Source organism: Colletotrichum costaricense (genome assembly GCF_030867565.1).
Source record: "Colletotrichum costaricense strain IMI 309622 chromosome Unknown Scaffold_7.1, whole genome shotgun sequence".
NCBI classification, from domain to species: domain Eukaryota; kingdom Fungi; phylum Ascomycota; class Sordariomycetes; order Glomerellales; family Glomerellaceae; genus Colletotrichum; species Colletotrichum costaricense.
In genome coordinates, this window is record NW_026848236.1 from 1,626,988 (window position 1) to 1,642,556 (window position 15,569).

General features: G+C 50.9%; 6 protein-coding genes across 6 annotated transcripts; 4 read left to right on the forward strand and 2 right to left on the reverse strand.

Moving 5' to 3' along the window:
* Positions 1–4,449: 4,449 nt before the first annotated feature.
* CCOS01_07733 (RNP domain-containing protein) lies at positions 4,450–6,269 on the forward strand (the record flags this gene model as incomplete). The annotated part of the gene is made up of 7 exons (XM_060455896.1): positions 4,450–4,654; positions 4,717–4,783; positions 4,951–5,044; positions 5,103–5,258; positions 5,325–5,376; positions 5,466–5,932; positions 5,982–6,269. 7 exons carry the CDS (start codon positions 4,450–4,452, stop codon positions 6,267–6,269), a joined length of 1,329 nt encoding a protein of 442 aa, XP_060313788.1.
* A 1,087-nt stretch (positions 6,270–7,356) lies between these two features.
* CCOS01_07734 (uncharacterized protein) lies at positions 7,357–7,599 on the forward strand (the record flags this gene model as incomplete). Its single annotated transcript, XM_060455897.1, has 1 exon — positions 7,357–7,599. One exon carries the CDS (start codon positions 7,357–7,359, stop codon positions 7,597–7,599), a length of 243 nt encoding a protein of 80 aa, XP_060313789.1.
* A 404-nt stretch (positions 7,600–8,003) lies between these two features.
* On the reverse strand, positions 8,004–8,557 carry CCOS01_07735 (signal recognition particle 14kD protein; the record flags this gene model as incomplete). The annotated part of the gene is made up of 3 exons (XM_060455898.1): positions 8,004–8,308; positions 8,368–8,446; positions 8,531–8,557. 3 exons carry the CDS (start codon positions 8,555–8,557, stop codon positions 8,004–8,006), a joined length of 411 nt encoding a protein of 136 aa, XP_060313790.1.
* Positions 8,558–8,715: 158 nt separating this feature from the next.
* On the forward strand, positions 8,716–8,826 carry CCOS01_07736 (uncharacterized protein; the record flags this gene model as incomplete). Its single annotated transcript, XM_060455899.1, has 1 exon — positions 8,716–8,826. The coding sequence occupies one exon, from the start codon at positions 8,716–8,718 to the stop codon at positions 8,824–8,826; it is 111 nt and encodes a 36-aa protein (XP_060313791.1).
* Positions 8,827–9,454: 628 nt separating this feature from the next.
* Positions 9,455–11,989, forward strand: CCOS01_07737 (MIF4G domain-containing protein; the record flags this gene model as incomplete). The annotated part of the gene is made up of 1 exon (XM_060455900.1): positions 9,455–11,989. One exon carries the CDS (start codon positions 9,455–9,457, stop codon positions 11,987–11,989), a length of 2,535 nt encoding a protein of 844 aa, XP_060313792.1.
* A 592-nt stretch (positions 11,990–12,581) lies between these two features.
* On the reverse strand, positions 12,582–14,265 carry CCOS01_07738 (dihydrolipoyl dehydrogenase; the record flags this gene model as incomplete). Its single annotated transcript, XM_060455901.1, has 4 exons — positions 12,582–13,199; positions 13,252–14,036; positions 14,093–14,151; positions 14,207–14,265. The coding sequence occupies 4 exons, from the start codon at positions 14,263–14,265 to the stop codon at positions 12,582–12,584; spliced, it is 1,521 nt and encodes a 506-aa protein (XP_060313793.1).
* Positions 14,266–15,569: the final 1,304 nt, after the last annotated feature.

The window sequence follows — 15,569 nt, forward strand, 5'->3', positions numbered from 1 at the left end:
TGCCATGCCTCAAACCGCGATGCTGTCGAGTTTTTCGACTCTTTGGCAATTCATGTACTTACCTACCTTACGCGCGAGGCAGCCTGTAGGGCTGGCTGAGATTTACTCTGGGGATAAAGCAAACGAAGTGAAACGGCTGTCAAATGCCTTCCATCTGCATGGTCTGTGGCTGGTGGTGCTTTATTGGCATCCGTAGATAGATGCTAGTAGTATGGTAACTTGACAATGGTAGATTTGGCGTCGAGTGTCGGGAAATATCCATTTCTGCCACCATTCGGGACCGTCAGACCTCACTACTACTGTGCAATAGCAGGTACTCATGGAGGGGTGAAAAGGTTGGGGGGGGGGGGTGTTAGCTCAGTTGCTGTGTGCTCTGTAGTGTATCAGTCGATGTTACCTTGCCGTACCCAGGTAGGTACTCCGTAGATGGTAGGTAGCTGCAGCAAGCTGCCAGAGTGAAGAGCACGATGCTAGGCAGTATTCGTACTTTAATGAATTGGATGATTCTCTCTACCAACATGATTCGCCATCTGAGGGTGCTGGAGCTCCGCCATCTGCTGTGCCTGTTCAGTGTTCACATTAATTACATGATTACCTGCAGCTCGTCTCCACAGGCACAGCTCACCAATGGCCAATGAACGTGAAAAAGCTCGTACCGCAGGAGAGTCGTCGGGTTATGCACGGATCAGGATGGGAGCTACGGGCGCAACGTCGAATCCAGAGTGAGTACCTACTGTAGAGAAAGTCCAAGAAGTTTAGGTACCTTGATTATCCCTTCTTGACGACGCGACACTAAGGTAGGTACTGCGTAGTGAATCTTACACTAACGTACCTGAGCACCTAACGAGGTAAGCAATGCGTGGTGTATCCGTAACTAGGTACAGGTAGGCGGGACAGGTGAATATCATGAGATCCGATACCTGAGGTGCTTAGGTAGTCGCCAACGCCGTATTCTCACATTTCACCTGCTTTGCTTGTATCATCTTTTACGGCGTAGGTGAGGTAGGTAGGCACCTTGCCCTTGGATAGGTAGGTAGGTCTTTGCATGTACGTACTATGTAGTAATTATGGCAAGGAAAGGTGTCAAGCTTGACCACCAACAATGATGGGTGCCTGATGGTGCCTGGCGCTCTTCGAGCCTGCCTTACCTCTTCAGCTCCCGAGCTTCTAATTGGCTGCATTCGCGCTGAGAGGTGGCCTCGCCTAGGCTTGTTGCCCATATCACTCCGTACCTCAGTACTCGTACCTACCTTAGGTAGGTACCGTGTCTGCCGTGCATTTCGCCCTTTTTTTCTTTTTTTTCTTTTTTCCTTAGCAGACCGGAAAGGCACAACATCCTCCGTGCCTCTTTACCTTCCTTACCTTACCTTACCTTCCCTCGCCAAAAAGTTCCCCATCCATCGATCCAGTGCTCAATACAGTTGGGCACTGTCGTCCTTCCATTGGCATCATCACGCCTTCCTCAGCAAACCCACTTCAACTCTGTCAGTTACCATCTTCAGCATTGGATAAACCACCTTACCTTGGAGCCCGAATACTGACCGAGGTCTACCTTGCTCTACCTAGGCAGCTAGCATACCTCACCGACCTTACCTTAGCTCACGGCCAGGTAGCTCACCTCAGGTAAGCAATCTACCTTTCCTCAGCTCCAGTCGCCAACAATATCGTCTGGATCCAAGCATCCAAGGGACTAGTGACGCCGCCCCCACGCGAGCGCCACAGTTTCCGAAGCCGCGTCGTTGAGGTTCTTCCGACCCAGCTCGTGTCGAATCACTCCGTTCCGTTTTGCTTTCGCCGCCCACCTCACTGTCCACTCACACACCTTTACACTACACCCGACACGCGCAGTCAGTCAGTCAGTCACTCAGTCACTCACTCACTCACTCACTCAGTGCCTTACCACTTACCCACCCAACCTCTTCCTCTCTCTCTCTCCCTCACCTCACCTCTCTCACCTCTCACACACGCGCGTACCTCGCACACCACACGCAAACACACACACGCACACGGGGAGACTGGGCCCGTTGTCCTTTATTTCTGCGCTATCCATCCTTTCCCCTGCCAGGACCTGACCTGACCTTACCTTACCTGACCTTGGTCGCCTTGCGCCTGCCGCCCACATTACCTCAACACCCTTCTCCATCTACGCATACCTAACCTTGCCTGACCCGACCTCAAGTATCTCTTCAGGACAGTAACGCGCGCGCGTCACATCACTTCACAACGTATCGCATCACGGCAAGCAACACAGCAGCAGCAACGAACCAACGACGCCTCACGTCGCAACACGGCACAACATACGCTGTATCGAGTCGTCAACCAATCTTTACCACTCTCACCCCCTCTCTCTCTCCGCATCGCCCGAGTCGTCCGTCACCATGGGTAAGTCGTGATCGAATCTCTCATTTTCTCGTCAATTTGTTGCCTACCCTTCGTTGCCCCCCAGCACCACCACCTTCATCACCAGCTTGTCGTCGTGCGGCTCGTAGCTTGCGGCTTGCCATCTATCCTTGAATGGTCACTCTCCCTACTCTGCGTTCTGCTCTCCCTTCCAGCATTGATCCTCTACCGGACTGCAACTTCACCGCGTCTTCATTGCCCTCAAGTACCTTCCCTCCCTGAGCTCAAATGGCATTGGCTTCACTTGCTTCCTTCCCCTCCTCCTATATGATTACCCATTCGCTTTTTACCTTGTTACATGGGCCCTCTCTCGATCCGGATGTACACCATCATGTTCACTTGACCCGTTCTGGCACAGGGTTGAAGCTGGAGCTCTATTCTTGTCTCCATACTCGTCCGGGAGTAGGAGCCCAGGCCGACTCCATCTCTCATGTTGGTCCGAAACGACGCAACACCTCTCCAGCTTGGAAACCACGTCCATTGCTGTCATGAACACTTTCCTACCCCCCTCTACCCCCCTAGGTCCTGCAGCTAGCATCTTCCAAGCAGCTCCTGCCACCTCCCCTACCTTACCTTACCTTACCTTACGCTCGCCTCACACGTTCCCTCCTGCCGCTGTCCTGGACAAGTAAGGACAGGACAGTACGGAGTATTGTCCAGCCTTACCCTACATATACGTACGCTCGCTCATGCCTGTCTGCCTTTTGTACACCCTTCGTACACGCGCATGCCTGACTTGGGACACACGCGGACATCCCTCCATCCACCCAACCGTTCAATCCCAATCCCCCCATCCGTTGATCCATCAATTCATGCCAGGCCTTACATACATGTGTGAGAAGAACGCCGGCCTGCCTCAGCCCAGCCCATATCTCTCTTGCCTTACATAGGCTTGATGGTTCCCCCCTCCCCGCCACATCCTCCTTCTCCCACCCACCCCTCCCTTCTGCCTCCCCCTCGCTTTCCCACCCCCTCCTCTACAGAGAGAAAGAGAAAGAGAGAGCAGGAAAGACGGAGCGAATACCATTTCTTCCTTGCGTATTGTCCGCCAGCTGCATTTCCTTCCTACTCCTTCTCCACCGACTGGCCTCGTACCCCCCTCGTCCCTCTTCGCTGCTGCCCACCTTTCGAGTAAGGTATCCAAATATCCTCGCCGGCACCCTCCTTCTCTTGCTTCTTCTCCTCCTCTCCTCCTTTCTCCCTCTCCTCCCTATCTCCCTAGCCATCTTCTCGTGTTACTCTTGCTTTTTTGTCCCATATACTCTGGGAATCTCCTAGCTTTCCGGCAGTTCCAACTAACTCAATCTCTTGTAGCTGACTCCGGCGACACCTATCGACCTGTGAGTGTAAGATCACCCCAGTTCCTTCTGTTGTCCCAAACTCAAAGCGTCCGTCCGGAATCATTGTCGAGCCGGTACCTGTCCCTGTATCCCCCCCGTTCCTCTCCGCCCGAGCCGGTGTCTGTGCCTCCGCCGCGGTCTCCCTTCCCACCAGCCTCTTGCTCGCAAGTTGTGCCGCGCCGTCTCAAAGAAGATGGCATAGCTTAGGAGGCACTTCATCACGACTGCACCTTCATTTCTCGAGTTGCAGTGGCTATGCGACTCATCCGACGCTTGCTTGTTTCCGTCTGGTCATTCGGGATGAGGAAAGTATCGGAGGTGGTGCAGCGCCTGCCTGACCTGGTTCGGCTGGCCTTCCGGGTGTACCTTCTGTGCTTCGCAGACAGACCTACCTATCTACCTACCTTGTTCATCTTCTTGCCTCCAAATTTCACCCCCTCACCCAACCTGATGCCATCAAACCACGCTTGCTGCCAACCACTTCTCACCAACGTCAAGTGACTTGCGAAACACCAACACAGTCCTCTGGGCATATACGCTTCGGCCAATGGCGACGTTCATCGCTAATCTGCAACAGAGGGAGAGATCTCGATCGCCTCGACGTGGACGTTCGCGCAGTCCCAACCGCGCATCAAGACGCCGTTCTTTCTCTCCTCGGAGCCGATCCCGTAGTAGAGACGAATACCGCGGAAGGAGAGACCGTTCCCCCATGACTGGAACCGGCGCTCCGTCTGGAGGATCTAGCACTGGCTACGGAGGGGCACCACCACACCGATCGTATGAGGAGCGCGCAGCCGCCCGCGAACAAATGATGAGCAACATTAGGGAAACGTCTCAACAGGATCGCCGCGTCTACGTCGGCAACCTTTCCTACGATGTGAAGTGGCATCATCTCAAGGACTTCATGCGACAGGGTAAGTGCAGTCATTGGCACTTCGGCCCAGGTTGCGCAAGCTGACTAGTTGGGATGATATAGCTGGAGAGGTTCTCTTCGCCGACGTGTTATTACTTCCAAATGGAATGTCGAAGGTGGGCTTCTACACGTAGTCTATGGCTGGTTTTTTCTTTTGTGGACTCTTCCCTCTGGCTATTGATGGAATCGTTGGGTTGACGGGTTGGGACTTGTGTCCGTGGGTGTATGTAGGGATGCGGGTAAGTTCACATGCCATCTCGGATTCAACCGCGATAGATGTTGACGGCGAAATTACAGAATTGTGGAATATGCGACGCGGGACCAAGCCCAGAACGCTGTGGCCACTCTCAGCAACCAGAACCTCATGGGTCGACTTGTCTACGTTCGAGAGGTACGTTCTGAATAGTACCTTGTGGTTCGTCGAATGCTGTCTAACTATGGATTTATAGGATCGCGAAGCTGAACCCCGTTTCATCGGCGCCACTGCCAACCGCGGCGGCTTTGGTGGTGGTGGCGGTGGGATGAACCCCGGTGGTTTCGGCGGCGGCGGCGGTGGCGGCGGCTACAACCCCGGAGGGGGCAGCCGACAGATTTATGTTGCCAACGTTTGTTCCCCCTAGTCTTGGCGTAGGATTCTAACGCTTCCCGATACTGACTGCAACTGCTCACAGCTTCCCTACACTGTGGGCTGGCAAGACCTCAAGGACCTGTTCCGACAGGCTGGTAAGTAGAACACCCAAAGCCTCTTCGCCAATCAGACCCATTGGTGTCCCTCGCGATGAAACTTGGAGACTTATTATCAAATGTGCTAGCTCGCAACGGAGTCGTCATCCGCGCAGATGTTCATCTAGGACCTGACGGCCGTCCCAAGGGATCGGGAATTGTCGTATTCGAGAACCCCGACGACGCTCGCAACGCCATTCAGCAGTTCAACGGTTATGACTGGCAGGGGCGTCTTCTTGAAGTCCGTGAAGACAGATTCGCTGGCGCAGGAGGGCCCATGGGCTTCGGAGGCCGAGGCGGCTTCGGCGGTGGCATGCGAGGCGGTTTCGGCGGCGGATACGGTCGAGGCGGATTTGGCGGCGGCCGTGGTGGCTTTGGTGGTGGCGGCTACGGTCGTGGAGGTTTCGGCGGCGGTGGCCCCGGCCCCGGCGGTCCCGGCGGTCCCGGTGGCCCAGGTGGCTTTGACGCTGGCAACGCTCCTTCGGTGCCTCCTAACCCATTCACTGACTACGCAACCGCTGGAACCGATCGCAGCGAGGTCATTTACACACGAAACGTAGGTTCACTTGCGCAGTTCCCCGCAAACCCACACTGACACTGGGTAGCTTCCCTGGTCCACGAGCAACGAGGATCTCGTTGAGCTATTCACCACTATCGGAAAGGTTGAGCAGGCCGAGATTCAGTACGAGCCGAGCGGTCGCTCTCGTGGGACTGGTGTAGTCCGTTTCGATTCTGCAGAAACCGCGGAGACTGCAATCGCCAAGTTCCAGGGGTACCAATATGGTGGCCGGCCATTGGGACTGAGCTTCGTGAGATACCTCAACGCTCAAGGTGGTGGTGATAGCATGGACACCGATGTCCATGCAGGCTTGACGCAGGATCAGATCATGTAAAGGGTTCAAGTGATGCGATGCCCCAGCAACATGGTATCCAAAGGCCTGGACTCTAGCCTCGTCCTTTCACCCACGATGTAGCGCGGTCATTGGACGTGGTAAGCTGTCACTGAACGGCCTGCAAAATTGTTATTGTACTCGTCACGCATTTCCTTCACAGTCTCATTCACTTTCAAAATGGCAAAATCTCCTTTCCTTTTCGAGTTGCATTTCGGGTATGCAAGGCGGGATGAACTCAGCCATGATTGGCTGCAGGGTACGACTCGTCGACCATTCTGAATCGACTCCTCATCACGCAATGTCGTTGTTATCATTTACCTATGAGGGTTCTTTCTGCCTCAGTCGTACAGTCATCGCGGACAAGCACTCCGGCAGCGTCTGCTCAAAGTGGGCTTGCGAGAAAAAAGTTATCCTTGGATGGGGATGCATGTATCTTCCTCGTCTTTTCCGAGGCCAGCTAGCGAGGTAGGAGGTGAATCAAGCTCCTCAACCTGGAATGAATTTCGAATAGAACTCAAATTCAAAGATGGCGGAAGTTCCCATCCATCAGAGACTGGAAGACGGTGACATGGCGATCCAAGCAGTATACAATCCAACAAGAATCGCATGAGCGGCGCCTGAGACTTCAGCATGCTAGACCATCGGTCGCAAAGGTAAGAGGGATGCAATACTCGTGTTGTAAACATTTCATTCATCTATACGGCCCAGTGTGAAGGTCTGATGCATTGAAGGTGATGGGCTTCACCCACTGGCGAAGGTTTGTCATAACCGCGTTGTGTATTCCACAAAGCAAGATGTCTCAGCAAACCACAAGTTGTACAATATGAAAACTGTGGCTAGTGACCCTGAGTTTGCACCTCAGTGCAAACCGAAACGCGAAGAAGTCTCTCCCGTTCCAGTCAGAGTATCTTCCCCCTAACTTGCAATCCAATTCTCATAAAACGATGCCGAACCGCTGGGTAACGTTATGAATAGAGCAGACATCTCCAACCAACCCTTCTTCTCCCGGTTGATTTAAAAAGCCCTACTTGAAACCGAGAACCACCTTGACTCTTGCCTGTATTCACCACACACGAATGCTATAAACATGTGCGAACTCCATCTTTACTGGTGCCCAAGGTGCCGGACGAGATGGCAGAAACGCAAGAGACTAGCGAGTTGCGAGGGCAGAGAGCAGGCGTCCAAGTGCCCAGAGAGCCTTTGCATGTACGTCGGAAACCCGAAAAGGCCCAGACGAGAGGAGTGCGAGAAGTGCGCATGTGTGATGGAGACCGTCGAGGGGTTCAGCGAAGGCTTATTTTTCATACAAAACTCCCGTCTCGATTGTTGAGCACAACACAAGAGACAAGATAGTGGTGGTGGTGAGGTTCATGTAACATTTGAAGACGCAGAGCTAGTTACTACTCAGCCTTAATAAGTTACTAGGTACTGAGGGCATGTAATCCACCTGTGACTCTTTCTATACAGCCCCGGATTGTCATCTTAAGCCCTCTGACAGGGACCGACGATGCTTGGGCGGTACGATGGGAAAGCGCCTACTTGTGCTCTCGGGCTCAGGACCATGGATACTAGGTACTGTGCCAGAAGCGTCGACGACGTGTGCGTGATATCTGATTTCCATCTCCTTCACCCCATCACAAGGGATGCACTGCCTTTTCGGGGGACAAACAATGGCGGTATATAACCTGGCTATATTGGTGGCGCAACGGAAGTTCAACTCAAGCCGTCCTTCCCTCACGCCGCAGCGACGGCCGTGACTGCACCTCCCTTCTTCTTTCTGGACTTGGCCTTCTTCTTACTCCGATCCCGGGGCTTGAGTGCGGACATACCCCCCTTGCAGATGTTGGCGTAGCTGGCGAAGAAGGATTCCAAAGCATCGGGCTGAACGATTGTGGACAGCTTGATCTTGTCGTCTCTATGTTTCTTCGACTTGCCGTTTGTCGCGCGCACAATCACAGGGAGTGTATTTGCGGGGTGGAGGTCGGAGAAGGAATCATCGCCGGCTGGTGGTGTCGAGGCCGTATCTTGGCCGTAGGTTACTAGAGAAGACGATGAGTCTCTGGGTATCTCGGGTGCGGCCGCGAAGTAGTGGACATACATCTTTTCTGGACGAGGAATATGGAGCCACGTCCCTTGCTCTTGCGTTGTTCGAAAAGCTCTGCCAACTTGCCGAAGAACTATGGTCGAGTTGTTAGCAAGACCATTAACTTATACAAGGACACATCGGATGCGATAGGGGCGAAGTAGGAAAAAAAGTATACCTCTTCGTGACTGAGGTGGGCTGACATTATCACCGAAGCGTCTAGCGTCGCGCGCAACCAGATGAAGCACTACGATAGTAGAATAATGCAGCTGCACGGTGTGTTATTCCATCAGAGACGCCGGAAATGGTGAGATGTCGGTATACAAAAGCAACCAGTTTGGTGAAACGGGCTGCTAGGTGCTCATGTGCGGGTTTGGCCATTCCCCGCAGCAAGGCTATGATAGTGAGCAAGGGTGTATGGGCCCCCGGACAGTGGGGTTTACTTGGAGCTACCTTACCCAGTATGCAAGGTGACATACCTACTTGGGACCATGAGCAGTGAAAAGCAGTTCCAACAGTTTTCTATTTACTAAGCAAATATACAATATAGTTCTTAGAAGAAATAGAGTGGAAATTAAAATATATATATTTATATTATAATAAATTACCTTGAAATCAATATTTATTTATTTATTTATTCTGCCTTTACTAGCTGCTCGGGCAGTTCTTAATATTAATTATACAGTATTAATATATAATAATAATAAATACTCTTACTATCTCAATAGACCTTAAAATTAATATATAATTAAAAAAGTAATTAAAAAGTAATTGCGTACAGTTATAGCATATTATAATATATTAATTATATATGTTATAAGCTATGCTAAGCTGATATCATCACACTATGTCGAGAACCGTAAGATAATTTCAAAAGATATAAGTACTTTACCTTCTTAGTTCACTAAAAGAAACGGAGGGGTGTGGCGTGACCGCGCATCGGTGAGTCGGCGAATCGGTGCTCAGGTACCCGTTTTCGAGCTTTTACCCCACTAAAAAGTTTCTCGAAGTCGGCATTCGCGCAAGAGTTTCTCGACAAGACCTGGTTCCGTTGCTATTGCAAAGTCTGAGAACGTGTTTCTACACCTCACCATCCGACGATATGCCTCCAAAGCCGCTCGCCTTACCCACACAGCTCCTCAAACAGATCGGTGCGCCGGATCAATCTGCCACCTCAAGATCTAATCCTCGTTGGAAGAGCCAGGGACAGAACAGAAAAGATCGACGGAAAGCCGACAGGCAGTCCAAAAAGCAGTGGCAGACAACAAGAACAACAACATCGCGGGACCACATTGTACAGATCCAAGGTCCTATCAGTAACCACGGAAAGGGCAATGATGGCAAACGTCCTCTCGACGAACCAGAGGAGCCACGCAGCCCAGCCCCGAAAAAGCGCAAGCGGGAGCAAATCAGCAAATACCAAGACGAAGACGACAACGATGACTCCGAGAAGCCTTTAGTGTTGAATCACCCGTCTCGCGCCGTGCAAGAAAGGCTGGCCAAAGATGACGCCGAAATCGAGCAGCTTGAGCGTAAATTAGGATTGAAGAAGGGTCGGAAGTCCATCCCCAAGGCTTTCAAGGACGACGGACTCGATGATTTGCTTGGCGATCTCAACGACGGCAACGAATCGGACGAAGGAAGCCACAGAGTCAAGAGCGAGGCCGATGCATGGCTTGCGGCAAAACGAAGGAAAGCGATCCAGGTCCAAGCAAAAATCAGGTCTATAACGGGAAGCGACGACGACGAGGATGAGCCGGGGTTTACAGACGAAGAGGTATCAGATGAAGAAAATGACGAAGACGACGAGGACGAAGATGGAATTTTCATGGAAGATCAGGGCGACTCTGATGACCAGGGCTCACTGGGAGATTTCGACTCCGAAGATGAGGAGCCTGTCCAGGAATCCAAACCTATCAGAGAGAACCCATATCTCCCACCAGTCTCAGCTGGCACGCAGCTTCCCAAGTATATCCCTCCGTCGTTGCGAGCACGATCAGGCGGCGATGCAGATCTTGAGGCTCAGATCCGAAGGAAGCTGCAGGGTCCTGTCAACAGGGTCACTGAAGCAAACTTGGTATCCATTGTTGGTGAGATCGACAGGATATATCAGGACAATCCAAGGGGCCACACCAACGATATCTTGACAGGCTTGCTGATGGCTCAAATTTGCGATCCTACAAGCAAGCCCGATACGCTACTCGTCCTGTCAGCCGGCTTCGTTGCTGCTCTCTACAAAGTCATTGGTATCGATTTCGCCGCGCATTTCCTTACCACGGCTGTGGAGCGTTTCCAGGCCGAGAGGGACAAAGCAATAGTAGCGGTCAACGAAGACCGCATACCGACGAAGGAGACATCTAATCTCCTCACCGTGCTTGCGGAGATGTACATGTTCCGTGTCGTCGGCAGCAACCTGATATTCGACTTTGTGCGGCTCCTTCTCGAGGATTTATCGGAACTGAATGCCGAGCTCTTACTGCGGATTGTTCGCGTATCAGGCCCTCAACTACGAAAGGACGATCCGTTGGCGCTAAAAGATATCGTCAGTTTGATTCGTCCTGCGGTAGCCAAAATTGGGGAGAGCAACCTGACGGTTCGCACCAGGTTTATGGTCGAGACCATCAGTGACCTCAAGAATAATAAGGTCAAGGCTGGCGCACAGGATCTGGCCATTCTTGGTGAGCATGTCACGCGCATGAGAAAGGTTCTGGGTTCTCTTGACGCGCAAAAGCTCAAGGCATCAGAGCCCCTTCGCATCGGTCTGAAGGATATCGAGAACGCAGACAAGACGGGCAAATGGTGGCTGGTGGGAGCCAGCTGGGCAGGCCAGGATACACGAGCGGCAAACAAGGATAAGGAGAGAAGCGCGATCGCAGGAGATGTTGACGATATGGTGGTTGCAGATGCTGACGATCTGGCGACTCACGATTACACGCAATTGGCACGAGAGCAAGGAATGAACACTGATGTTCGACGAGCCATCTTTATCGCGCTAGTTGCGGCTGCCGACTATCGGGACGCGTACATGCGTATTCTCAAGCTACGACTCAACAAATACAACAGACGCGAGGTGCCAAATGTCCTTCTCCAGTGCTCAGGAGCACAGCAACACTACAATCCTTTCTACACATTGGTATCCAAAAAGTTCTGCACCGATTCACGGATCAAGCATGCATTTCAGGATAGCTTGTGGACGCTATTCCGCAGACTTGGTGAGCCTCTGTTTGGAGAGGAGGCCGAGGAGGAAGACGAGGAGGGGGTAGACGACCGACGTCTCATCAACACTGCTAAGATGATGGGAAGCTTAGTTGCTGACGGCTCTGTCAGTCTTGGGATTCTCAAACCACTCAATCTGGCTTACGTCAGGGAGAAGACCAGCTTGTTCGTCGAGGTAATGCTCATCACTGTGCTTCAAGAGTGCAGTCACGTGAAGGGCAAGAGCCTGGAGCAAGCCCTTGGAGTATGCTTCGGCAGTGGGTTGACGCCAGCCCTCGCGAGGAGCGTAGGCTATTTCTTGCGCAAAAAGGTCCGGGCTACAGACCTTGTTGGCGGCAAGAAAGAGACTAGAAAAGTCAAGGAGGCGTGTAAGATGGCAGAGGCGTTGCTAGAAAAGCCAGACACGGGCGAAGATGCGTAAATCCAACAGCTTGGACATGAACGGGGAAATTTACAACATGACAAAACATCGGTTCGCTCGTGCCTGCGTCCAAGTAGCCCCGTGATTACGATCTGAAATCTCTCGAAGACACTGAAGACAGCCGCAGGCCAATACAAGGTCTCCAGCCCTGCCAGCTACAACCACTTTATTTCGGGTCTTCTGTTTTACTAATCACGGTACAGAAATTATCATAGACAGATGGAAATGCCGAGACCGACTTCGGATAAGGTATCTCCACTACTGCTGACCGTATCTCACAGCCGGCAACGCGCAGTGTAAATAAATCAGACAGCATGCCTAAGCAGGGAGCCATCTATCCATGCCCGTACATACCCGTTCGGAGGACCCCGGTCACAGTGTGGTATGCCTAGAGCGTTCGATGTAATGACGAGTCCCTTTCCTGGATAATAACCCTCTAGCTGGCGTAAAAACGTATGCTTATGCTACAAACTACCTTTTCGAACTTCTATCCGCTGTCCCTCAGGTGATACAAATTACATGCTTCGAATGTCGTTGTTTCAGGACGCCAAAGCTTTCCACCACTCGCACCATTGCATCGCTGTGACTGGCCTTACATGTGGATCGGCTTGGAGTAGGTGGCCATAGCTGCCTCCTTGAAGGCCTCAGCCAGGGTGGGGTGAGCATGGCAAGTTCTGGCGATGTCTTCGCTGGATGCTCCATATTCGAGAGCAAGAGTGGCCTCCGCAATCATTTCGCCAGCATTGGGACCAATGATGTGGACTCCCAAGATTCTGTCCGTTTCAGGGTCAGCAAGCATCTTGACCATGCCCTCAGTATCCAGGTTCGTCTTGGCGCGGGAGTTGGCGCTGAAGGGGAATGAGCCGACTCGGTAGGGGATGTCTTGAGACTTGAGGTCCTGTTCACTCTGGCCAACCCAAGCAACCTCGGGATGGGTGTACATGACAGACGGGATGACGCCGTAGTTGACGTGACCATGGCCCTTCTTGATATACTCGACAACAGCAACAGCCTCCTCCTCGGCCTTGTGCGCCAGCATAGGTCCAAAGGTGACATCACCAACGCAACGGATGTGAGGGATCTTAGTGCGGTACTCGGAATCGATAATGACACGGCCTCTCTCGTCGAGGTCGAGACCAATGTTCTCAAGGCCCAGTCCGCCCGTGTAAGGTCTACGACCAATCGCGACAAGGACGACGTCGGCATCGAGCTAATAAAAAGGTCAGCATCTTCTACCAAACCGGTTTTTGGCCAAGTCTTACCGTCTCCGGCTTGCCACCCTTGGCAGAGTCGACCTCCAACTTGACCTTATCGCCACTCTTGTCGCCGCTCAGAACCTTGGTGCCCGTCTTGAAGGTAATACCCTGTTTCTTAAGAATCTTCTGAGAGCTCTTGGCAATCTCGGCGTCCATTCCGGGGCCGCCAATCTGGCCGAGGAACTCCACAACAGTCACCTTGGAGCCGAGACGGGACCAGACGGAGGCCATCTCCAGACCAATGATGCCGCCACCAATGACAACGAGGGATTCCGGAATCTTGTCGAGAGAGAGCGCACCAGTGCTGGTGACGACGCGCTTCTCGTCAATCTCGAGACCAGGGAAGGGAGTAGCCTCGCTGCCAGTCGCGATCAGGATGTTCTTGCCCTTCACAGAGGTCTCGCCACCGTCATTGAGAGAGACTTTGATCTCGTTCTCGTTGACGAAGGTGCCGGCACCCTTGATGTATTCGACACCATTCTTCTTGAAGAGGAATTCGACACCCTTAGTCAGGCCGCCGACGGCGGTGTCCTTAGCCTTCATGAACTGCTCCAGGTTGACCTTTACGTCTGAGACATCGATTCCGCGGTTCTTGGTATCATGTTTGATGGTGTGGTAAAGGTGAGAATTGTTGAGGAGTGCCTTCGAGGGAATACAGCCAACATTGAGGCATGTTCCACCTAGGGTACCTCGCTTTTCGATGCAGGCAACCTTCAGGCCCTCTTGACCAGCTTTGATCGCAGCGACATAGCCGGCAACGCCACCGCCAATGACAACGAGATCGTTCTCCTCTGATAACAGGGTCAGTGGCGTCACAAGCAGTATATTCGGGGTATAAGCAACGTACCAGAGGACGAGGCGTAGGCACGGCTCCATCTGGAGAGCTGGGGTGCGACGGCGGGGAGTCTACAAACAGCTGTCAGCTTGGAAAGAATGAGGCTCTGCTATCAGGGTCCTTTACGAGGGTTTTCTGAAAGCCGACTTGGCTGCAGCGCGCGGTATCAATCGACTGGAGAGCATAGTGGCCTATTCCGATGGATGCTCGGATGTGGTGACGAGAGGAGGATGACGGTGATGATGGAGAGGGATGGAATGCGCCGGGCTGTTAATGAGCGGCGATTCACGGCAAGTGAGGGTCGACGGGTGGATGGGCGAATGAGTTTGGACGGGCCACGGCTGTGCAAGCTTCGGATTGAATTGGAGCTCTCGGCCATTACGATTTTTTTCGTGGCTGACAGGTACTTCTGGGCCACACCAGGGTGGAGCAGAATCAATCGCCGCTTTCGCTTGGAGCATCTCATCTCCGGGGTTTTCGCGTTGAGAAATGTGCACGGTCAACGTGACGGTAGAGTAACGTAAAGCGGCAGGGAGAAGTTGCTAGGATCTAAGTCACTAGCTCAAGGACTACGAGCCCATCGTTTGGTTGACTAACGGCATTATGCTAGTGCTGATAAAGCGGCGTGTGGCCGTCGTTGCATGCCTGAATGAAAGACCCTTTCTCTTCTAATAGCGGCAACCCCCAACGTTCTTGGATAGGTGGTTCATTGCCTTCCCCTAGCTAATGTGCCGTTATTTCCCGCACTGAGGCGCGATTAGCCGCTACGGGAGTCCTCGCCGAGATCCTCACTTATAACCTACTTTAGGGTTTCAATAGAGGTACTATTTGTTTTTATTTTCTGCATTTGCTAGCTGCTCAGGCGGTTCTCAATATTAATTATATAATATTAATATATAGTATTAATAAATACTCCCACTATTTTAATAAACTATTTTTTTAAAAAATTTCTTAACTTTTTTTTTATAAAGTTTATAACTACGGATAATAATTATATAGTATTAATATATAGTATTAATGAATACTCTTACTATTTTAATAAACTAATATTTTTTAATTTTCTAACTTTTTGACTTTTCTTTTTATAAAGTTTATAACTACGGGTTATTAATAATAATATTAAGTACCTAATACTATTATTTTATAAACCTAGTACGTATTTAGCTAAGTTTATACCTTTTTTAAATAATAATAGCTTATAATAATAATATTAAAAATACCCTCGTTACTATTATTAAGAACGATATTAATCTTTATTAGTATGATATTTACCCTATTTTAACTTTAACTTATATATATATATATATATATATATTCGTTACCTCTTTTTTTTTATTAAAGTCGAAGACGCTTCTCTTATTATTTGTTATTATTATATTATTATATTATTATATTATTATATTATTATATTATTATATTATTATATTATTATATTATTATATTATTATATTATTATATTATTATATTATTATATTATTATATTATTATA